General features: G+C 41.9%; 1 protein-coding gene across 2 annotated transcripts in view; it reads right to left on the reverse strand.

Annotated features, from left to right (window-relative positions):
• Window positions 1–23193, reverse strand: part of LOC142039084 (tropomodulin-2) — a 36867-nt gene extending 13674 nt beyond the window's left edge. The window contains exons 1-3 of one of the 2 annotated variants that reach the window (XM_075045268.1): window positions 23021–23193; window positions 12053–12261; window positions 10230–10386 (exon numbers count right to left, since the gene is read on the reverse strand). In XM_075045268.1, the coding sequence (XP_074901369.1) occupies window positions 10230–10386; window positions 12053–12178 (283 nt within the window). In that variant the 5' untranslated portion in view covers window positions 12179–12261; window positions 23021–23193. Of the gene's footprint in view, window positions 1–10229; window positions 10387–12052; window positions 12262–22622; window positions 22663–23020 lie in introns of those variants that run through there. The other variant, XM_075045267.1, reaches the window with a different exon arrangement.
• Window positions 23194–24955: the final 1762 nt, after the last annotated feature.

The following is a 24955-nucleotide window of genomic DNA, read 5'->3' on the forward strand; positions in this document are numbered from 1 at the left end:
GATAATACCTAATTCATTTATCTCTTTCATACAAGTTTGTCTACAGCAATTTCTATACTGTCAGCTTCCATGACTGAGGTCACTGAATAAGCTCAGAAAAAAATCTTAATGGAAATTTCTGAAACTCTGGCAAGGTTTACTGAGGCAGGATTTGCATTATTTACCCTAGAGACATTTGTACCAAGGCTAAATAATTTCCGAGTACAAAACTGGACAGAAGGTTATGTAGAAGGCAAAGTTGTATCATATTATGATTCATTTTTCATGCGATATTTTAAGTGAGTAATTTTTTTAAGAAGAGGCTTCTAGAAGATAAAAGCCTTTGTGGGCCAAAGGTAAGAATCATTTTAACTTTCACCACACACTCAGTGATGTGAATCAGAGACAGCCATCCCAGCAACATCAAACAAAACTCAAGTGGAAATCCGGGTAGGAAATACTCTGTGAAGATAGATAAATCATGCTCTCCAGATTTCATAACAGCACAGGTGCTAAGATTTCAGACTCTCTCTGAACTTCCACCTAATCTGAAGTGTTGGATGGCAGCTTCCAGACACCACTGACTAAGGCTTAACTTGATGCCATAAGGATAACATATAAGGAAAAAAATTCACGACTGTGTTGGAAGCTGGAAGACCAAAATTAATCAGAATATCTGAGTAAACAATCAATAGTGAGGAGTACTGTCCATAAAATATTTTCCTTTCAGATCCCTGGTGGTTCCACATGAGTTTCAAGTAATCATTAAGGCATTTGAGATCTTGAGAGAATCCTACTTCTCTTTATCCTGACTGATAATACTGTCCCCTAACAGCTATACTCCACAGAGCCATAGCTTGCGTGAAACATCTCTTGTCAGGCAATAAGTGATTCTTCACGGACCCAAACGCCAGCCACCCTGTTAACAACTGCTGATGGAAGCCTATACTTGCACACATAACACTGTAAGGGGACACAGGACCTCGAGTCTGGTGTACACTGGACACAATATGTAATGCAGTCGATCCTTCTCTATGGACTTTGGATGTGGGTAGGCCAAGTATCTTGTGTAGCAAGAAATCCAGGGGTAATGGAAACTACGACAGGCTCATACTTTTTCTGTGCAGTTCACATATATAGGAATACAATTTTTAAGCATTTGTTTCAGGCATACGTAATTCTTGGATGGCAGCCCAAATCTTTTAAAATGTGTATATGACTCCCGATGATAGTTTCATTTAAAGCATTCTTGGCAAAAGTTTTAGAAAAAAAATCTATTATTGGTTATATGAAATATTTAAAGGGGCAAGGTCATGTCAAAAATGGTAATATATATCTTTAATATATGTGGGCCTTGCTGGCGTCCAGTGGTGTTTTAAAAATACTCTTTTTTCTGCTATCTAGATAAGAACATTCTTTTGCATTATCCCACTGTAAAGAGATGCTGTAGCATAGCAGATAGAGGTTAGAAGAGTTTATGCATTTAGCACGTTATTGAGAATTCATTAGCTGTTCACCAACTGTAAAACTGTGTGTCTCTGTTTATAGATGGCTGTCAATCAGTTTTCCTGCATTATTTTAAGGACAGAGTTTAAAGAGTCAGGAGTTCCCTCCTAGTCCCACATCTGTACATTGTAAATTCATTATATAGTGCCATCATGGAATTCACTGACAAAATAAAATATGGATTGTGGCTTGCTCGTTTCAATGGTCCAGCTTAAATTTAAAATTTATTATTTGGAAGAAGCCTTGGAAGAATAGTGACATTTTATTATTTTAAAGTGAGATTTATGAAGAAAGGCTGCTGCTCTTGGTGCTCTTTATATTCATACTGTATTTTAGAAGGTACTTTATTATAACATTCTATGTGGTATAATTAATGTTGGCTGTGTTACATTTTGCCTCCAGAATATGCTAATGCTCTGCGCTAAGTCTTAATAGTAATAGCTTATCTTTCTACCAATGAAAAACACAGTGACAAAAGTTACGTTTATACCTATCATACTTAAGCTACATCAATGTTAACACCACAAAGATAACCACATTTATGTACAAAAATAACATATTATTGTGTTTAACCGCAAAACAAAATTATATTCCAGAAAAAAAATAATTAAGCATTAAAATATCACTTTGTTTTTACACATGCATAGAAACCCAAAATGTCTGGAATTCAAAGTGCTTTTTTCAACGTGAAATTTTAAGCATAAATCAATGCAATTCTCCCCTTCTTTCTGTCAAACTGGGATAAGTGCCTGGGGTGATCTGGATGACGACTGAGGCAGCTTATTATAACCCAGGGACTTTCTGACTGTGAGTGCACTGAGTGGAGATTTGTCCTGGCTCAGTCTAACAGCGGACCTATTCCTTTTCACACATGCAAAACTTCTATTCAAACTGAAATACGATATAGTTCACGTTTTACTCAAAAGAGGCTCGGGGAAAAGATCCATTGAAAACCAGGGAGAAGAAGGATTCAGTAAAAAGGGCTACAGAGAGACAGAAACGTAGAGTGAGATAAAAGGAAAACAAATTCTATGAAAAAAAGAAATACCTTGGGTAGAGTCATAAAACCCTAGACATAATTTTGCCACTTGGTTTCAGCAAGCTCTGATTTCCTGCATTATGCAAATGCCTGCATCAAAGCAATGTCAAAGTAAAGCAAGGAAATGAGATGTATCCCTAACTTCATCTCCTTATACAATAATAGTTAACTACATAGCCACATATGCACATATATAGCAAAATGTATTAATTAAGCAGGGAACTACTTCAAGTGTATTTTTTCTGAAGTAAGTTTATTTGTTTATTGTTATATAAGGGGAAAAAGAAAAAAAAAGAAATTTGAATAGCATAGTTGGTAGGATTTTACTAGGGTGTCCAATCTAAAACACACTTTAAGGATTTCATCTTCATTTATACTTTACAGTATTTGGAACATCATTTCTGGTATGTCTTCTCTCTGCCTTCCTTCTTATCTCACTAGACTTTTGTCAATAAATATAAATTGCCACCATCTTTATTTAGTATAAATACTTAGTATTTATTCCCACCTTGTACAGGCTAAAACTCAACAAAGCACAGAGCAATGGGAAATAAACCCATTTATACTAGCTGTAAAAACGTCCTTTTATTTAACATCAGTTTTATTAAGGATAGTTGATTTTATAATACAAATGCATTTTCTGCCATAATTGTAAAACAATAATGTACTTTCTTTTCCTATAAACTCTAGTTCAGATTATTGTACTTTCAAGAAAATATCTGGTTACACTTATTACTTCTTACTTTTCAATGAATCACTGACTACAGTAAGTGCCTGTTTATTCTCAATTACAGAATGCTACACTGACCTTAGAAGTGAAATTCAATAATCTTGGAAATCTGCCTTGCATAAATCACAGGCACCTGATTCACTTTTTCCATTTTGCACTATTCTTTTCTTTTGAGGCTTGCTTAAACTCCTCCCTACAAATAGTCTATGAAAATGGAGCTAAATTAGTTCTTATCAGGAATAAATTTATATTATGAAGAAGAAAACAGGCCAAGTTCAAATAAGTGTGAAGCTGAAAGCTAGTAGCAATTAAAATGCAGTCATCATAATTGCTGCTGTACTGATACTCCTGGATTAGTGTCTGCATGTTCTATGCCTTATAAATTATGATAACAGACTAGGAAGGTTGCAAAGTTAAGCTTTCCGAAGTTATTAAATCTGTTGTGCATATACACAAAGAGTGAAGTTAAATCGCACGAGCACCTTTGACTTTGATCGGCGTGCTGTGATTCTGCCGTCTTAGCGATACCCCTTAAAGAGTTCTTCTGAAAAGATACTTTCTCAAACAAAAATAAACAAAAGCCAACCTACGATCTTTAAAACAGAAAGAAGCCCAGAATTTGATCAGACCCTCAAATGGCTTATCAGAACAGTTAGGCTCCCTGTAGTCCTACCACAGCAGCCCTCTGGATTACCACCTGGGTTGACCTGCTTCACCAACACAGCAAAGCTCTGACGTCTGATGTGGAAGAGCAGCAGAGGAGGGAGAGAGTCAAGCTGTGCTGCTGGGCTCCAGGTTCTCAGGGACACCAAAGGACCCTGAAACCTGGGCAGAGCCAGATGCCACACTAGTTGCGTTCCTCTCTGGCCTCTTCTCTCCCATCCCGCGCACCCTTTTCCCCTGGTCCTTTCCTCGTTGTCCCCTGTGCCGTCCCCATCCCCTGTGCCTCCTGGTTTTGCACCTCTTTGAACCCTGACCCTTCCCACCGCCTCCTCTCCCTCTGCTCTCTCCTCCTGACCACAGCTCCCTTCCACAAAGCTGCCACATCTAGTCCTTCATCCTGGACATAGTCACACAGCTCCTCCAAAACCGATCCCTCCACCTCTCTGCACCAGCCTTTCTGCTGGCTGTTTACTCTTTCTTTTCCCCTTTACGGTGCCCTTACAAAGCGAGGGGAGCTCCGTCGGAGAGTCTCCCTGCCCTTGGTTCTGGTGTGGCAGTGGCCCCTCGGATGAGCCATTTCCAAGAGCATCCCTCAGAGCCCACGCGCCCTCCAGCCAGCCACACCGGGGCTCGGCGGGCACCGCTGCGCCGTCCGCACAGCCAGGCAGAAGCTCTGAGGGCACGAGCGATACTCACTGCAGGGGGAATGTTTGGAGAACGCTCTAATAAACTGCATGCACAAGAAAGTACGATATTTTGAAGATGCCAGATTCAAGTGTATTTCCCTGGGGACTGCAAAGGGCATACATTTCAAGTCCCCTCTTCAAAGCATGGAGGCACTGCAGCTCATAAAAAAAACAGCTGGAAAAATTTACTTTAGATGGCTAAACCAATGTGTTTTCTCCTAATCTTGTTCTTGGAAGCAGCCAAGTCCTTTTTTGCTGACACTTTGCAAAAATTCAGCCCGAGGCAGACTCTCAGCATGGGAAATTTCAGCGTGAACTGTGCAAGTTTGGCAAAGTCATGAGCAGCTAAAACAGGGTCTTACAAAAGCATGCAGTGAAAGGCACCGGCTAGAAGCATTACTGTTAGCAATTGCGGCACTTTCAGTGCTTTAAGAGACAAACATCGTTTCTAAATTTAAGCCTGGAAAAACAGGAAGAAGGTGGCAAAAATTTAAACAAACCATTTCAGCATTGGGGGTGAAAAGACTGCCTTTGTCAGTCCAAGAAAGATACTGTGTCTCCACACTAAACCCTAACTTTTTTATATAGAGTCTGTTAGAGAAACTGAAATTGGAACTCATTAGCATCTACTCTATTACTTTGACCTTCTGAAAATTACTGTCGTTATTACTAGTGCTGTGTATTGATACTCTTCTTGGCACAGCACAACATGCAAGATAGATGGTCTTTGCCAGAGCAACTGAGAACAGGGGTTTGCCCAAAAGTTCTCTGGTTTCATCATCTTTATTTTCTTCCTTTTCCCTTTTATCAGTTGGCTAAAAATGTCAGCATTTAATCACATACAAACGTGTTCCACTTCCCTTTCCAGCCACAAATAATAACAGCCCAATCCACTGGAGTTTTTCCATGACTTTGAGGAGAACTGGATCAGATCCAAGATGAAATGGTTTGGCAAGGAGCAGAAGACCTTGTAGAAAACAGGGATAATGGTGAAGGGTTGAAACAACCATCTTCAGAGCAATTAAAAATGGCATGACCAACTTTTCATATCTAAGGATATTTCACAACAACAGAACTTTTTTCAATTATGTTTCATTAGTACCATGTAGTTAAGAGAACCACTGCAACGAAGCAGAAACAGAAGTGTTGTTAATAGTTTATGTTTTTATTACAGTAGTACTCAGATCTTAACTGAGATCAGATGTACATACCACATTCAGTAAGAGAAAACATGCAGCATCGATGTTGCTCTTTAATATTTTGTGTCTGCATTGCCCCTTACTTTCTGCACCTTTTCTTTTTATTCGTGGACCTTTCATGAACTTGAAAATGATACAGAAAAGGCTTCACAGTGATCGAAGTGTGATAACTGGCTGTTCCAGCTATACGTGTTAAATGCAGCGGGTCAGTCTAAGTAACTTCTGTAGTTCATCAGGTTCTACGTAAGGATTTCTAGAATATGTACCCTAAGTAGGAACTAATCCAAAAATACATAAACACTTATAAACTGCCAATCACTATGGCTACAATTATCAGCCCTAACTCCCTAAACCTCCATCGCTCATTAATAACGAACCCCCTGTTTGTGGGAATGGCTGATTAATGGCTGTGTTGCACAAGAGTTCCTGAAAGCCACCAGATCGTTTCCATACCACAGTGGGAGCAAACACTCACCACGGGGACGTCCAAATGAAGCACCCACCCCTGACTTGTGTTAGGGAGGACGCGGCGTAAAGCAGTATGAAAAAATTGCTTGGTGGCCAGTTTGGGTGTGCGCCTGTCCAGCTGTGACCGTTCTGGCCCTGGTTCAGCGCAAAACTTGGGTTTTCATTGAAATTTGAGACCTATCCCATAAAGGCTTAAAACCTTTTTTTTTTGTACAGCAATTAATGTAGTACATTAACAAGCTGAAATATGGCAGAGGGCCAAAACCCTAATGCATGCCATACATTTGATCGGTTTTGCCAAACATTTCCAACCTCTCAAAACCATGATTACAATCAAAAACAAGGCAACTCCCTGCACAATCAGCCCCCCACCTTGAGCTCATATTTAACATTTCCTGTGTTTTAACCACTCTGAATATCCCTGTCAGCTCTGGAATTTGTTTTGGCTTGTTTTCTAGCACAATCAAAACCTTATGGTTGTGTGTTCAGCATATAAAGACCAATGTAGACAACTGAATTTTGTCCTTCAGCAGCTGCTACGTATTGCTTTTTGGTCAAGAACTCTCTAATAAAACATTAACAACAAAAAAAGAGAGCCAGAGACAGTAGATACATCATTATTTTTTATCACAGACTATTCTGGAAAGAGGATATTTTAAATGCTACCTTCTTTTCGGCTCATTACTGAATTTTCAAGTCAGTATCAGCTTTGCATGATAAATGTAGGAACTGGTAGAAATGTCACTTAACATTTGGTAGAAGCATCCCACTTTCTAAATTTGAAAAAATAAATGCTTTCCCAGCGGCAGACAAATATCAAAGTACAAAACACTGACAAAAGCTTAAACAACACTTGACATATTCTAATCCTACTAACACACAAATATTCTCAGGTGGTAAGTAGTGCCAAATGGTACATTGGCATCAACACCTCCCATTTCTAATTATACACAACTGGATGCACTTTAGAGCTGCCCCAGAACTTAATTTTTAACTAGCAGAATTAGTGTAAAGTTAATTTGGGGCTATTTACAGTATGGCTACATTACAGTGTTGCTATAATGTAAAGAAATCATTTAACAGGCATCTATATAATATAATCATATAAATATTTACCAATCTGTAAACACACCTTGGAGACCACCAACATGCAGAAGGTGAGGAATAAGCTTTTCCTCAAGAGATATCCTTCTTTCATTTCTTTTGAGGATGTATTTTAAAAATGTAAATTATTTACTCTGAACTAATTACTAAGCTTTGGAAGAATACTAATTATTCTCTAATTAAAGTGACTTTAAATCTAGCATGTAGTATCATATCTTGGAAACGTCTTTGCAGGATTGCTTTATTTCCTTGCACAGAAAACATCTTATAAATGCAAATCAAGTAATTAATATTTTAATACAGTCATTCTGTTACTGTTTTTTTCAATTGACAGTGTCAAAATAAGTAATGCTGCAGTTACAAGCAGGGATTCTAGGCTCCAGAGCCAGCCACACATGGCCTTTGTGCAACATTCATCACGTTTCACCAGATTCACCCAATTAGCAGGATTATCGTACAATTCACGGGAAGATTTCAGTACATTTGGCAGATGGAGACTTCAGTCATATGGTTTATGAGGCTCAGATCCTGCATGAAGTCTCTGCAGTGCAGAGCAAGAGGGAAGGAGAACAAGAAAAGGAGGCAGCAAAGCCCCGTGCTTGCAGGCTGGTGGTCCTTCTGTAGGACACTTCCTACCAAGCAAGGCAGGGGCAGCCGCAGAGTCACTCAAGGACCAGTCGGGGATATGCCAAGCTCAAAAAAGCCAGATTCTTTCTCAAAGCCAGTTCCCTTAAAGCAGCACAAAAATGACACTGTGCAGTCCAACCACTTCTCAATGGTCAAGGTACTGGACTTCATCAGATCTCAGATTAATCCAGTTATTTCTAATATTAACAGAAAAACAAAGGGTGTTTTCATGGCATTTGGCCTTTGACTTCAAAGAAAATTTAGTAGAATTCTTTGTGTTTAGATTATAATTGTAAAATGACTGCAGAAATCACAGAACACGTGGTTGTTTTCATTTGATTTAATCTGCTAAAGCCGATACTGAGGGTTTGTAAGGAACTGGTGTTGTACAAGGAACAGGAGAAATTAAGGGAATAATTCCTTTAGCCTAAAATGCTGTCATAACCTCATAATTGTGATAATTCTTTAAATTGTAATTCTGAAGTAAATGATCACAGTGAATCAAAAGTCAAAATAAGAATAGCTTTAAATGCTAGCATGGCTGAATTCACTCTGTGCCGAGGGAAAAGTGAAATGTGTGGTTATTTGTGTGTGTAAAGCAGTGGTATTTCCACACCAGAGACACCAGGAATTAATAAGCAGCACTAATAAGCACTTTAAGGGCATCTGGAAGCAAACGTAGGAATAATACTGCTTTAGCCTTATCAAAAGAAAACCGAAATAGAATAAACAGGCCAGTACATACAATAACACTGTCAGGGACAACACAGGGATTAGTTTTGTACAGATCAAGCGTCAGTCCTATGGGTATATGCGATTCCACGCACCACTAGTTTTTTGTGTACTTATGTTTCAGGCATGTTTGGAGATCTCTGACATGACTACAGTGCAAAATGCAAAGTCTTAGCCCTAAGTCAGTAAATATCAGCACGATGAGACCTGACAGAAGGTGTTGGTATGCAGACCTGCAAGTGCTGACTTGTACTGCTCTAACACAGTGGTCTGTAGGAGACTGGAAACAATTGGTAATAAATCCATACTACAATAAGCCATTTTTCTTTCTTTACAGTATGTGCTTGATCACTCCTGCTACCAACAGGATCGCTGGAGTGCCACTGCATTTCAGTGGGCTCAGAATCGACCCTGTGAATAGCAGTAAGCGCAAGTTATGATGGAGGAAAAAGTAGGTTAAAGAATATGCTGCATGATATAGCATCAATCAGATCTAGCTGAAAAATGTCTCATTTGTCTGAAGCCACTGTTTCAAAGACTGAGAACACAATGTAATGATAGTAACAACTCTTGGCCTGCAAATAACTTTATATACTTTTGGTAATGATACATAAAGTAAAAAATGCTGCCTTCGACTTTCTCGAAATACCTGCTTTCCCTTAAGCCGATCCCACTGAAATAATGGCAAATTCATTAGATAGCCAGAAATGGACCCATAGTAAGTTCCTTCTTGAATGAAAGGGTGGCCTGAGGTAGGCATTTTTATCCACTTTATATAAATGAGGAAAAGGAGATAATGGTGCTAAAGGAACATTGTTTGCTTAAAAATGTGACTCTTCCTGCCCTAAGGTTATCCTATGAATGATTAGAATTAGGTTTTCCTGTTTTTCCCTTTTTTTCCTGTAGCTGCAGGACAAGGGGAAGCAGAGAAACTGTCCGCATGAATAGCATTGCCAGATGTGCTAGTAAACAAGTGGAAAAATACTTATTTTTTGTAAGTGTATTCCCTGAGCTATTATTTACAGGAACTGTAGTCAATACTTACTTAGAAAGGCATTTATACGTTTCCTCCTAAACACCTCCCCCACTACAGTACCCTTGCACGGGCCTAATGTTTAATGTGGGAATAGTCCCAGCGAGGTTAGCGAGGCCACCTTTGTCCACGCTTGACTGCAAACAGGGGCGTTTGCTGACCTGGGAGCTGCTGACCGAGCCCTTTGCTGGACTGGCGCCCGTGCCTTCCCATGCCCACCCACAGCCCTGATTAAACCTGCCGTTATGACTCCGGAGTAGCAAGGCGGACCACTACAGGGCAGATGAAACCGCCCCTTCATCTCCTGCTACGACAGCTCCAGAGCCGAGTCCTGAGCTTCGCCCTCCACAGGAACGGCCTGCGCCTCTTTCGTCCCGGCGTATTCCACAAAAAGGGCAGGCAGCGGCGGGTGCCCGCGCCCAGGCAGCCCGTCACTCAACACCGACACAAAGAAGGACGGTACCTTTCTTTTCCCCGGTAAATGGCACAAAGTCTTCTCTGTCTTTGTGCTCAAGCGCTTGCTTCTCCAAGTACGAGAGCAGGCGTTCTCTGTCAAAAGGCCCCGTGGCAGGTTTAGTGGTCTGGTCCTTTTGCCGAAAGCCCGCTGGTAGTAAGGCATTCTGTGAAAGGGAGGGAAGCACATAAAGCAGATGAGGCAGTTTCATATAGTGTTCCAAATTTCATTTCAATGTCGTTGGGTTTTAAGTGAAATCATTCTTTGCACGTTACTTCACATAATGCTCTTCCGTGACAGCAATAACACACATTACCTAAATGTGACCGTTAAAACCAGTATATCTGTCAGGCTGCTTGACTGTACCACCTATTAATATTTTTATTAACCACATTTACAATCACAGCACCAAAGAACTAAGCAAGATCAGAGCCCTTTGTGTTACGCATATTATAACCACAGAGTTTGCAGTCCAGGTAAATAGACCAGGATAAGTTTTCTATACATTTTCTTCTCTTCATTTACTCTTTTGCCTCCCCATTTTTCTCTCTCTCTTTTCATTTTTTTAAAAATTCCTTTCGTTCTAATGCAGATGTCTCTTGGACTTCAGAAATGAATGGCACGCACAGAAAGTAACTGGTGAATGATGTGGACTTCAGTCATCTGGAGTATGCAGGCAGCGAGCAGACAAAGCCGCACTTTAAACATGGAGCTGTGTGACCATGTGACTGCACCTGCATCCCATAATATAGGAAGATGCATACGGCTCCTACATTTCAGTCCAGGAAATCCCAGAAAGGAATTGAGTTCTGAGCACAGCCAGTGAACTCAAGTCACTAGACATTTCATCTATGCATGTGCAAATGTACCCAGAGTGCTACAAATTTACTCCACGTATGTAGCCTCACTCCAAATGCACTGTGGCCTGTTTTGTTTGTTGTGTTTGGTTTGGTTTTTTTAATGTCCTGTGTCTCCATTTGAGATGCCGGATACCTGAAAATACCAGAAAATGCACTGTAGAAGTGGTAGTAGTGAGGGAAGCGGCAACATCGAGGGAGAGAACGGTAAAGACCACCCTTGACTTCCAGCTAAATTTGTGCTATGGAACTAGAAGCTACAAATCTATTGTGTTTTTTCAAATTTACTTTGTCTCCAGAGTGAACAGATTTTATCTGCCAGTTTACCTGCCAGTTTTCAAACTCCTACATCAGTTTGGAAGGTTTTGGGGCAGTTACAGTCAGAACTCCAATCCAGCACGCTTGTGACTGTAACCTTGTTACTGTAGGACCAAGTGGTTCCCAGGCCAGAGATCTTTAAATTCTTTGTGACAGTGTCTTCAAATATCCAAATTATCCTTGCTCTCTAGAAAATGACAGTTATGTAGCTGAATCCTATTTTTCTCAATCATGCCTAAATATATTCTCTTCAGCTAAAAATATCTGCGCTGAATGACATAGTCAACAGATTTCAGAAGTTCAAAAGATCTGATCTTCACAAACACACATTATGTTTGTTTGTTTATTGCTGTGCTCAGAAATAGCAGCCATAAAAATCTTCTCATCGTGCTGCAGTGTACAAACATGATTAAAGATTTAGACTGCAGACGAGCTCATGTCTAGATAGACAAGGGATAGAGAAAGGGCACCGTGACTGGTACAAAAGCAAGTAGCACATCACAGCAGGAATAAAACCAAAATGTCCCTAGCTGGGCTGCTCATACTTGAGGGTACACTGCCTCTACTGTAAGGGAATACAAATATAAAATGCTGCAGTATGTGGCATTTATAATAGGCAGCTTTTGAACTATGATGCCCCTGGCCCCCATGACTAACCTCAGGATCAAGGTCATCGAGAACATGCTCTAGCTGTTTCAGTTCATCCTCTGAGAGTTTGCTGAGTATTTCATCTTCATTGATATTCTTATATTTCTCCAACTCTTTCCGGAAGGGCAGAGACATGGCTCCTGCTGCACGGCTCGACTGATGCCGCTCGTCAAGACTTCAACCATCCAGGAGTGCTGAGCTTCTTGCAGCTTGGCGCACTGTTAACAATAAAGCATTATGAGTACCTCCCTTTAGCTGATATAGTCCTAGAAAGCCCTCATGCTGAGAATCACATTTACACTTTGTTAATGGAAACAAAGCAGCAAGATGTCCTGGCTCAGCGGAGGGACTGTGGGAAGCGCCGGGGCTGCCTGTGCAGCAGTAGCCAAGGAATAGCAAGGAGGGGTACAGAACGCTTGGGAACCTCGTGGGTGCAATGGCAAAGAGAAGCTTTGAGACACAGATAAGAAAAAACATTGGGAATTTATCCTTTTCCATGGAGATAAATCTGTTTTATTTAATTTGCTTAGAAACAGCAGTATCTGCTTGTTCTTTTGGCTAAAGGCAGAGGAAGGCTGTAGAGTCACAGAAAACAGTCCAACGCTGACAAACAAGAAACAAAATGTTATGCCTTGAGGTATTCTGTCTTATCCCAGCTTTGCTGAGGGCTGAAAGCTTACCCACATGGTCTTGGCTGGCTTTTTGATACATTCTGGTTACCTAAGCTGCTTTAAAGTATGCTGGTTGGTAGGCTTATTTCAAAATCTTTGGCTCCAAATGATAGCACTTATCATCAAAATAATTCTTGCAGTGAGGATATGCTACTTACAGCTCAAAAGATCATCTGTGAATTAGTCTGCTGCATAGGGCACTTGCAGGTGTTCAAAACACAGTCATGAAAAAAATATGGACTTAGTACTTCACAAACTCTTTTCAGTTTTAAGACTTGAAAGTGGTTCCCTGTCAGATGATCCCAACTATCAGTAACAAGAAAGTGTTATTTGCATGGCCACAATAGTCATTGTCATATAATTTGTCACATGACGAAGGACTCTACTCGCTCTTTTTTTCCTGTCCAGAACCAATTCTAGAGCCAGAATCTGCCTGTAAATGGATGGAATGAAAGAGAATTAATCTATGATGAGAAACAGCATTAGCTGGGGACTTCAAGAGTGCTCCAGGACTTCCCAAGTCTGCCCAGTTTCCCACGCCAGCACCAGAGCTCTCCGAATTACATAGCTAGCTGTGCAGTTCTACAGCTGACTTTTTGCATTCACAAATTTCAAAGTTATGGTTGATATGGAAACCAGCCAACTGGCACCTACATCTGGCTTATGTATCAACCCAAACTCCGATTTCCTTTGGCCAGGTCCTCAGCTGTCATAAGCTAACAAAATCCATGCAGGTTCTATTGCTCTTGATATGAGCTGGAAGCCTGATCTTTATTTTTCTTTCACTCAAAATCCAAATGAAAATGTTGCATTTACTTTGAGTTTCACTATTAAAATACTGAATATTAAAACATATCTCATTTTTCTGTTTATCGAAAAGGCTAGAAATCAGCAGCCTATAGAAAGGGAAGAGAATAATTAGTAGAATTACAAATTTGAGAAATCTCAAACTCTATGAATACTGCAAGGCATGAGAAGCCTTGACTTGAAACACTTAAACATCCTATTCCAAGAAAAAGCATTATTTCCTGATACACTCTCATTTTTTTCCTTATTACTGCTCTATTTGTTGTCCCTGTTTTCACAGCACGACATCATTGTCAAGCTATTCCAAATGTCATGGTAGAATTCAACTGCTCTTTAAACTGTGAGTTTCTTTTAGGAAGTTAGTCAGCATCTGATATTCCACAAAGTTACAGCAGTTGTGAAAAATTCTTATATTATGAAAATTCTATCATATGCTATGAGTGTGAAAGATATTTTGGCAAAAAAAGTCCAAAAGGGCTAATGTTTTTGTGTACTTGGTGCCTAAAGAGAGCACTAGTTCTCAATACATTTAATTAATATAATTTGTTACCAAAACTATTTGTTAGATAATTAAAACATTTTATTTAAAACTGGTAAGTATATTTGTTTAAACTGTAAAAACAAATTCAGCTGCAATACAACATTTCTGTACTAAGGCATCAGGCGCCTTCCCTAAGTTTCTTTAGATAAACTCATTAAAAACGTAACATTTCAGCTAGCAGTCATTAACCGGGCTGAAAAATTTCTTTGAGGGGATTAGAGCTTTTTAAAACTCTTTTTAACAGTTTAAATGGTTATTTTATTAGTTTAATCGCATCCCTGGAAAAGACAGAAATGTAATCCCAAGGTTAGGTTAATTAAATATTGCTGGAAAAGTAACTAGTAAGAGTACGTAACAGGTTCCCTGGCTGAGGTTCAGCACTTCCATTGTGCAGGATGCCCGGTACCAGTACCCCTCCCTCGGCTGTATGGCATTGCACGATTCCCATCAGGGAACACAGCTAGGAATTGTTCTACTGATATCAGAAAGACCACGTACGTAACGGCTTTGGTGAAAAGGTTTGCAAAGTTGAACCCGGCTGCTAATGGGTAATTACTGCAGAGTATGATTTGTGTGTTCCAGACATTCCTGTTTCTTTGTGAATTACCTAAGTGCTCAGCCATAAAGGGAAGATGTGCCAGGAGACACTTTTCAACAGGTGACAGTTTTCAATATTGGAACTGTTCCCTTTCAGTTATTAGGAAGAGAAGGTATTTGACCATATGCAGCAGAGATACCCAAAGAGAAATATAAACCCAGATATTAAAGGTGTATCAGTCTAATGTCTCTCATGGCAAGAAGCACCGTGTTGGATAACCCTTGTTAGATTAGCAGTGCACGGAAGAGCTTGAAATCATGCATTTTCTTGCACGCATCCATTTGCAACAAACTCCCTTGACGTTTTCCCTTTCACAGCTGAATCCTACCCGTCTATGACTGATCAAAAGCAGAAGACACCGCTTAGGGAATTTCTTTGTCCACAATCCCTGTAAGTAGTAAAGCTTTTCTGGAGCTTGCGCCCTGCTGTACAGGCTACCGAAAGCTCCGTTGAAACACCTATCGTTCACGTCCGGGCTTTGTGCTCTCTATTGACCTTTCACCACAATCACATTATCGGAAACCAAGGGAATGACATAAATCTAACAATTCAGCATCGTTCAGGCTGGGAAGGAAATGCTGAAGTCTCGAGTTCACATACTCTGGAAATTGCTGTCTAATATGATGATTACGATCTCTGTCTTCCTAATTGGATTTCATACTGTTAATTTTGTGTATGTAAACAGGGCCATATGCTGTCTGTGCTGCTTCTTATTGTGGTTTGACTTTCCTGAGTGTACACATACTGTTTACTTTTTACAGATTATACCCACTGGATTTTCTTTGTTGTGATTACTGTGTGAAAAATTTAATCAGTTAAAAAAGCAAACCTAACTAACCAACCAGTAGCTCCTAGCTACCGTTATTTTGAGCGTACAAAAGCAGATCAGGTGTCATATAGTAGAAAGGAGATGTTCAATCTAATTGCAGAGACGATACGCTGTTGAGTGTTACATTGCATTAAGGACACTGAAGGAAGCAGAATGAGGGACCAAGGGTACGACTGTGGAGTTTGCCTTCACATTTACTGGGAAGAGTGAACGAGAGAGTAAGGAACAAGAAGGAGCACAAACCCCATTTGGTTTTTTCCATTTAGTTTCAATACGGAGCACCACAGTTTACCATGGGTTCAAATAGCCACTGTTAAAGAGCAAAGCGTGCTGTTAGATGCCCAACAGGTGAGATCTATGCTTAACCAGGATAGTGCAGAACTGTAAGAGGTAGCATTTCTGCTAACCATGTGCTACTTTTAAATCTTTGTGGAGCACAGATGTTTTGCAGCGAGCTTCAAAGACTCCATTGCTATATTTTTATCTTTGATTCCTTCTAAAGAAAGAAATACATAATTTTGTTTTATTTGGGGCAGCTTTTTCACCCATGCCGGTCAACATCAGGGTTCAAAATATGTTTTCAAAGACAAAAAGGATGTCATTAGTCAGCCTGCATAAAATCATTATTGCTCTATGTAGTCAACACCTGCTGTGATAGAACTCCTCTATCCTTCGCTGTGTTGCATAAGTACTTTTTGGTTATAATCCTTATAGACTACTGAATGGGCTTTCTAGAGTAGCTAGGTGGTAGTTTCTGCTGATACCATAACACTGTCATAATTTTCTACTGCTGATCCAGGTATTTCTTTCTGAGATGGAACGAGTCCTCTGCTGAATTAATGTTCGATGTCAGAGGGGTCCAACACACATTTGCTTGGATCCCTTGAGAAGCGTTGGAACAACCTGAACGATAGAACCTTCTGTGGACCAGCAGCTACAAAGGCACATCAGGTCACTCATGCTGCCTAAAACACAGGCTAGACACCTAGAAAAACATAATGTCTCTAGGGGCCTGCAGAGATGAGAATACTCTAAAACAGACGATGTGAATTTCTAGCTTTTGATAGCATGTACAAGCTAAGACCGAAGCTGCATGGCAACGTGCATTTATGATGTAAAAAGAGATGCGCTGAATGGGAAATAATCCAATAAAGTTCCTTGCATTTTTATAGAAAAAAGATCTTTTTTTATAATCAGATTTAAGAAATTGTTCTCACTTTTCCAAATCATGGTAACTGGTGTTCAGAAAGGAAATCCTGATGCACGATCTATTTTAAACTATTTATCTCCGTATCCACACTGGTGGACATTTGTGTTTTGAAATATAGTTGTGAAACTGACCTGTAAGTGTGGAAAAATTCTTCCCTTTCTTTAAATAGTCTCAAGTAGCTAAACATGAAAATAAGAAACAGGTGGAATAAATCCCAAGTTAAATTGATACTGGACCAAATAAATAGGATTGGGGCCGTTATGATTAAGAGCAGTGTTTGTGCAACACAAGCAGATGCTCAGTAGGAGGGTGATTGCCGCATCGTCCAGGCAATGGAGTGCTCCCACCAATACACTTAATCCAATTCCAGACCGGGGACCTCTCTGTTGTCCAGGAACTGCTATGAAAAATAAAGCTGGGCTGTTCAAACTTTAAAAAAAAAATAAAAAATTAAAAAAATTATAAATATTCCATTATTTGACATATAAATAAGGTTCCTTTTTTATTTTTTATACCTAAAAAGCAAGACCAATACGTACTTTCTAACCATGAACATATGGGGATGCATACTCAGAGATCATGTTTTGTGCCATAAAATTTCTTCTTGGTTTTGAACTAGGAGGCTCAGAAATCTCAGAAAAGCTAGAAAGGACGCATTAGGGTCAGCAGAGCACAGACGTGTGATAGGAACATACAGTGAAGCATTATGAAACTGATTTTTTTGTGCATATGATGAAAATTATATTAGCCACAGGTTCTGATGTAGATAGAGACAGTAGACACGTGAAAGAAACTCACATAGGTAGAAAATGGAAGAGAGATCTGTAGAAAAGGATTTGGTCTTCTAGAACCCCCCAACTTTTCTGCCTGTTTCCTCCAAAAAACTTCTGAAGAACTCATGACATCAGGAGCACTGAACTGCTCTGCTTTAGTCACCTTTTCCAACCCTTTCCATCCAGGACACAGCACGATCACTTGATGGATCAAAGCGAATAACCTGTTTTAGGATTTGTATATCGGGGTCCTTCGAGAGGGTGTCTCTGGGGCTGGCAGAGGAGCACACTCAGCTGCACGTGGCACTGAGCTCAGGGCTGGCTCTGGCTGAGTAATGACGGGGCCAAACCTCTTCAATTCCCAGCCCAGTTTGCCATCTTTTGTCATACTGTAGCAAAGGATCCTTAAAAATCCCTGTATATTTAAAATGCTGATTTTCCCCAGGGCTAATGTAGGGTTATTTCACGTTCTGTTCCTAGCACCTGGTTTAATCCCATATAGAGACTGGTAAATAATTAACAATTACGTTCTCCTAATATTAGACTAGGCCTGAACCTTTAGGACAATCACTCAGTGATCAGGAACTCCACTTCATAACTGGATGAGCCCTTCTGAACCTCGGTAATGCTTATGCCACTCTGTAGGTTACATTAGAGTTGGCTTCTTTACTGAGGGATTGACAACTCCGATGCAAATAAAATGCGAGACATCAATTCACTTTAGTGGGAGTTCAAGCGTGCCCTTTATAAGAAAATAACCATCATGTGTATTGCAAAATTATCCATATGAATGTACCGTTATTTATAGAAGACATAAAGGGAAATACTCCCTTTGATTCAGATAACATGAAAGGTTTTTCACTGGCGATTAAAGAAAGATGAAACTTTAATGCTTCTTGCACTGATGCAGAATAAAGTTATATAATAACTAATTTCTGATTGTTTCTAAAATAACACTAGTGGTATTATTCATAACCATTCAAAACATGAAACTAAGTCCTGGGAAGGAAGTAGATTTCTTTACAATGCCTGATGAATTTATAACCTGTTACTAGGTATCATCACATTTTTAGATCATAACCACTAGAATTGGTTTTGTACAAAAAATATGACTAATTATATAGTGACCATATGACGATTTAAGCCAGTCTTACTTAAAAAAAGCAACCTTTAAATCACTCATACAGGAAGAGGGTATAAGCATTACAGATATTAGCACGACTGTGTATGGTGCTCTGACACCATGTCAGATGCATCAAGTATGGGAAATGGAAAAGACCAGAGAGACCTATCTGTCTGTCATCTCTCCTGCTTTTAGAGGGATAAAGTTTATTTATAAAATAACAAAGCAACCATCCTCTATTTCTGCTCATTGCAACCAGTAACTTTGTGGAACTGGAAGGTAGGTTTCTTCCATCTTTAGAAGTTAAGTCATTATTTGAAATCCATGCAAGGTTGATTAGTTTTTCTAAAACAAAAACATAACATAGTTACTGTCTGAAACTGAGGGCGGTGTGAAGTGCTAGGCTGAAAAACCTGGAGCGCAGAGTCTTTTTATACAAACAAAATGGACTATGAAATGGCAGCTCCACCCACGATTCGTCATCTGTAAGCTTCAGCTCCGACGTGAACAGAAACGCCTGCTGCTGAGCTGTACCCGTGGTGCCTGACTGACGGTCCCCCAGGTAAGACTTAACATCACAACTGACTGAGCCTATCAGTAATGACGCTGATCAGCGTTACCAGTGACAGTATAAATGCCCATCTGAGAGCAACTGGAAGAAAACAGCCTCATTACTTTCCGTGGGGCACCAATGATACTTTAACCTCCTTCAGTAACTACGAGACTCTGCCGGTTTGATTCAGCAGTAGGCAGGTGCTGATCTACCTTGGAACAAGAGGTTGTACCTCCCCTGATGAGCACTGCCCTGGAGCATACACATGCTCCCGCTCTTGTGACACAGCAGCCCACGGCTCTGTGGTCCCCAGATGAACATGGATGAATCAGTTTCTATATCATGCACGTTACAGGAACAGCTGTGATGTTTACAAGATGGTGTCTTCATCCAGTTCAGTCTCCCGGATTTTGTGTCGTGTAAAGAATTGTAGCTCTTGTCATCAGCGCATCTACCATGAATGCAAAGCAAAGCATACATTGGGGTATGAATTATCTGCAGCTTTGTAAAAAGGCATCCTCTGGAAGCCAAAGGCCAGGTTCTGATATCCTCACTGTTCGATCGCCTTTACATGGAACCAGCTGTTGTGGTGCCTTAAACACCATCAGCCACACGAGAGCCTCTCCACTTCACTGTCCTGTCAGAGGAAGGAAATGCCTTGTTTGAGGTCAAATGGAAAATCTGTGGCAAGACAAGGAATTGAACTATCTTCCAAGCATCAAGCGCTGGACAGCTTTTCCTTTGGCTACGGGTCCCTTCTTCTGTGGACAGTCTCGTTCATTTAAGTGGATCTTTTAAATGAGCAATATACGCCAAGTGAAAACACAGCAGAGAGAGAACCGAAGGCTGGATTAAGAGCATATACTACTGACTGCAGAACTATGATCCTTAATAATGATCACTGTCCAACAACTTCTAAAAAACCCTCTTTTTGCATCTTCCCTAAGCTGTTTTTTTTCTCCTTACAATGTACAGAGACATTGTAACTACCTATGTTTTTTGCATTTTAGCTGTAAACTGAAGCCAGAAACCATCCATGATGTCCACATCCTGATAGCTGAAAAAAATAAATAGGAGAAGGAATTGTACCTGGAAATAGACTTTTTATTTTTACAACAAAATAGATCAGACCAGCCCTGGAAAAGACAACACTGATGTTTGTTTTTCACACGTTGGAAACATCAATAGGAAAAAAGGACACTGGGTAATAGTAACAAAAGCATTGTTCCACCTGTGCTGCCAACAGATAGCAAACAGTGTGCTACCTTTTTGTCACTGCTCTTCTCAGATTTCCCTATTTTAGAACAGCAGCCTGACCTTCAGACCCAGCCGTTCCTTGAAATAACCCTAATAAAGAAAGATTTAAAAACTAAGTTTATAGATTTCTGTGGCACCAAATGATGATGACCAAACTCCACTGTTAAACAGAAGCCACGGCTACACTTGTGTGCTATGATCAGTGAACAGAACGTATGCATTCACCATGGTATTAACCTACCATATGCAAATACACGTGGCTACAGGATGCTGCCTGGTGCCTCTCAATGCAAAACCCTGCACAGCTACCACAGCCTCAGCCAAAAGGATACTCAATCACAGGGAGACATCAAGCTATGAGTTTCAATAGCTTAGGAATGCTACAAAAAAGCCCTAGAGCAGATTAATAACAGCAGAAATGCATAAACATTGCTTGCCAGAAGTTGTAAAAATACGGGAAATAATAATATGGGGAAGGAAGAAAAGTCATGCAAAGGGAGAGCAAAGTGCACCATTTCGAACAAAATTACTTAGATTGGCAAGATGACAGAGGCTACCGGCTAGGTTCAGACAAATCCAACCAAGCTAGGTGAACGGGAGAAAAGATACATAGAGAGTTTAAGTCGGCAAAGTCACTAAAATGACTCACATAACCTTCTTCATTTTTCGCATAGTGGTAAAAAGTTAAATATATATATATATATATATATCTATCTTGTGGAAGCCAGTTAATTGCTGCACAGCATACAGCACCACAGCAAAGGCAGAGAGTCTATCAGATAGCAAATGGGTGCAGAATAATGCAGAAAAGATTGTAATATCATTAGTATAATTTAGTGAGACACCTCCATACATCCCTGAGTTTGAGTTCATTTTTCTAATAATTCTGTCCCTCAGAAGGAATTAAGAGGATGCGATGCCTGCAGTATTAGGCCAGCTGGTCCCAGGTGTTTCTTTCCCATTACATGTTCCTATCTCCAAAAGTGGAGGGCAGAACAGAGGAAGTTCAAGGACAATTTTTGAGACTAATCAGTTAAAGAAAAGCTTTCCTACGATAAGAAATTGAAAGACTGCACCTATTTACTACAAATATGCAACTTGATAACTTACTGAAGACTTCCTCTACTACACATTTTCAAAAGCATAGATCTACACAGTGTATCATTCATGGTAGAAAAATATCATCACTTCTTCCAATTATTTTTAAATTGCTATTTGATATTGACACATTTCTGAATTTGTTTAATCATTAATGATGTTACAGTGGGGTTTTTTTGTAAGTTTGCGTTACTCCTAAGCTCAGGGTGGTCACAGGAATCTGATCAGTTTTCATTTATTTTTTGGTGTTACAGTCCTCTGATTTGTCTACATGTTTCTCATTGATCAGCTGTCACTTTTTACTCTGGCAAAAGAAATTCCCCCAAAGCTTCCATCAAAGCAAACCCCCTTGAATTAGCAGAGGGCCACCCTGATAATTTTGTATTCGGAAGGCGACGAAATGGAGCACGTGTGGTACCTAATGCCAACGTGCAGGTTTTGAGGACCATTTTCGCTCATGGAGAGCTTGGAAACGTTACTAAATGTGACTAAATCCGGACCCTGTCCCTGAACCTGTCACCGGTGCATTTACTCCGACCTGCTCCGCGGCGGCGGCGGACAACCGCCCTCCGTCGGTCCCGCCGCATTTCTGCCATACAAAAGCCACGAGATCTCTAGCGAGAGACAGCTCGTCTCCGTTGCCAAAAATACCTTCTCCTCCTATTTTATTGAGCTGCTTCGTCGAATTTTGGTCGCTTATCGCCTGACATAAAGGATGCGAGCACATGGAAATAAACCCGCAGGCACTCCCCCCCTCGCCAAACGCGCTACTAAGGCGGCAGACGGGGGACGGGCGCTCCGCACGCCGCCGCAGCCCCGGACCTTTCGGGGCCGCCCGGGCGACCCCCGCCGCTCCGCACACACCGAGGAGGATGTCCGGACCGGACCGGACCGGGCCGGGCTGGGCTGGCCGCCGGGGCCAGCCGGCGCCCGGCGCCGGGGATGCTCCGCCACAGGCCGCCGCCGCCGCCCCGCCGCCGCCGCCGCCCCGCTCCGCGCCGCAGTGCGCGGAGCCCCGCGGAGCCGCCGCCCGCCCGGGCTGGCCCGCGGGCGACGCCCCAGCGGGCGGGCGGGCGGCCCGCCCGGCCCCCCGGCCCCGGCCCCGGCTCGCCGCCTTACCCCGCCGTGGGGCCGGCCCTCGCCGCCAGCCGCCTGCGCGCCCCTCCGCGCCCTCGCCCAGCGCCGCCCGCCGGCCGCTCGCCCCTCCGCGCCCCGAGCCCGGCGCCGGCGGCGGCAGGTGGGTGCCCGGCGCGGCGGCTGCGCACCGCGGCCCCTGCCCTGCCGGGCACGCTGGGACTCGTAGTCCGGCAGCCGCCGCGGGGTCCGCGGGCACCGGCAGCCGCACCGCCAGCGCTGCCAGCCCCCAGCCACCACCACCAGTCGTCGTCCCCCCCCGCACCAGCCGCAGCAGCAGCATCCCTCCCGCCCTCACCCGACCGGGTCGCCCCCTCGGTCCCCCCCGCCTCCCTCACCCCGTTCCATTTCTTTCTGCCCCGAGCCTGCAGGTGAAGTCCCACCTAAGCCACATCCAGGCCCCGTTGGTTCCCCCTCGCCTTCGGCTTGGCACGACGCTGACTCAGCCTCACCCTCCCCCGCGCGGCCCCTCTCCGTGGAAAGCACGAAGACGGAGTTCGCTGGGGCTGGGATGCTCCGCCAGCCGCAGCCGCCGCCCCGGCCCTACGCGCATCTCTCGGCAGCGCGGGGGTGCTGGACAGTTCTGGGCACACGGGTTAGGCAGCCGACCCTAAAGAAGGCGGCTTGCTCCCCTCGCACCCCCTCTGCAAACTGGACCGGCCAAACAGGTCCTGCCGCAGAAGCCGGCCGGCCCTCAGCCTGCACCCGGCTGCGTCGCCCCAGGGAGCCGATTCTGGAGTGGAGGGCGCCGGCCTCTGAGACCGTCTGGATGTTTTTCCTCTCCTCTTTCAATTAGTTTTGACAATTCAACTTCTATTTGTGCTTTTATTCGATACTAAAGTTAACCGTTGCTTGGAATTGTATAGAATATGTAATACGATTTGAACATACCCCCTGTAATCAAGTATGTCCATCATTTAATTCGTCAGATTGCCTTCACTGGCCACCGTGTTTTAGCTGAACTGAGGCCCTTGGTTCCGAGCACTAAGTGATGAGTCACTAGCAGCAGAAAAGCTATTCCCATGATTAAAATGTCTTTAAGTTTCATGACATGTTGGCAGGAAAACAAGACATTGCCTTGTTAAGAAGCAGATGCTGCACCAGAGATGAATTTTCCTATGGAAAAAAAAAAAAAAAAGCACAACTAGGAAATACAATGCCTTCGGCTTCACTCCGTGCCCTGCTAAACACCTCAGGCATCTGTAGCAAGACTTAGAGCAGAAAACTCAGACTAATATCAGGGACTGAAGGGTTACCTTGAGCATCTTGCCACTGCTGCTCAGGAAAACACCTGTATCCACAATAACGTGCAGAGTGCAGAAAGATGCTCCAAAGCTGCCATCATCTGCACAGAGCCCTCTGGCCTCAAACTTCTTACGAAATGGAATATTCAGCCATAAGTTAACAAAGCTTTTGCCAAACATCCAAAATGTTACCAGATCGACAGAAATGGAAAAGAAACAGATCCACTTATTCCACAACCTTCCCCCCTCTCTCTCTGCCTTGAAGCATTCAGAAAAAACAGGGCTTGCATTCATGGTTTCGCTTGTTCAGTACCAGAAGCGTCAGGGAAGCCGAACTTAATTGCTTTGAAATCTGCTGCTCGGCAACTTGGTGGCTCAGGCTGAAGATGAATCTGTTGGCTTGGTGTTCGGGTTGAAGCTCCACTGCAAACAGGGCTGATTCAGACATGAGCCAGAAAAATGTGGATTTAATTCTTAACATGGATTAAACCCTCTTTCAGTGTTTAATCTTGGTCTGTAGGATCAGGGGTTGAATGAGTTACTCATAATTATACAAGTACTGGGAAAGGGAAATGTACAATATCAACAAAGAGCGAAAGTTAAATTTGGGATATTTGTTTTTTGATAAACTTCTGCAAGTGTTTCACTCAGATTTTCCTGTCACGCCTTAAAATATATTGTTAAGTTGAAACTCTTTCTCAGTTGATATGGATAGGAAGAACCCCTCCCATGCTGACTTTTCCATTTGCAGTTGCCTTGTATCTGCTGACAAACTCACTTGGTATTAGTTTCTGTTAGAAAAGTAACAATCTAAGACCTCTGCAGGGAGTGCGGAGTTTGGCTGGAGTCAAGGTTCTTCTCCTCTTTGGCTGTGGTTTCATGTTTCCTTCTTTCTTTACCTCATGCATAGAGTTTGCAATCAAAAATTCAGAAACATGGTCAGTCTTTGTCTAAGAAAAGGTACAAGTCACCCGTATTCGTGACACATACAGACAAAAATATACATGATAAATATATTAAATGCAGATGTACACAAGAGTATACCCACATGTATAGAAGTAACATTCTCCTTAA

Source organism: Buteo buteo, chromosome 13 (genome assembly GCF_964188355.1).
Source record: "Buteo buteo chromosome 13, bButBut1.hap1.1, whole genome shotgun sequence".
Lineage (NCBI taxonomy): Eukaryota > Metazoa > Chordata > Aves > Accipitriformes > Accipitridae > Buteo > Buteo buteo.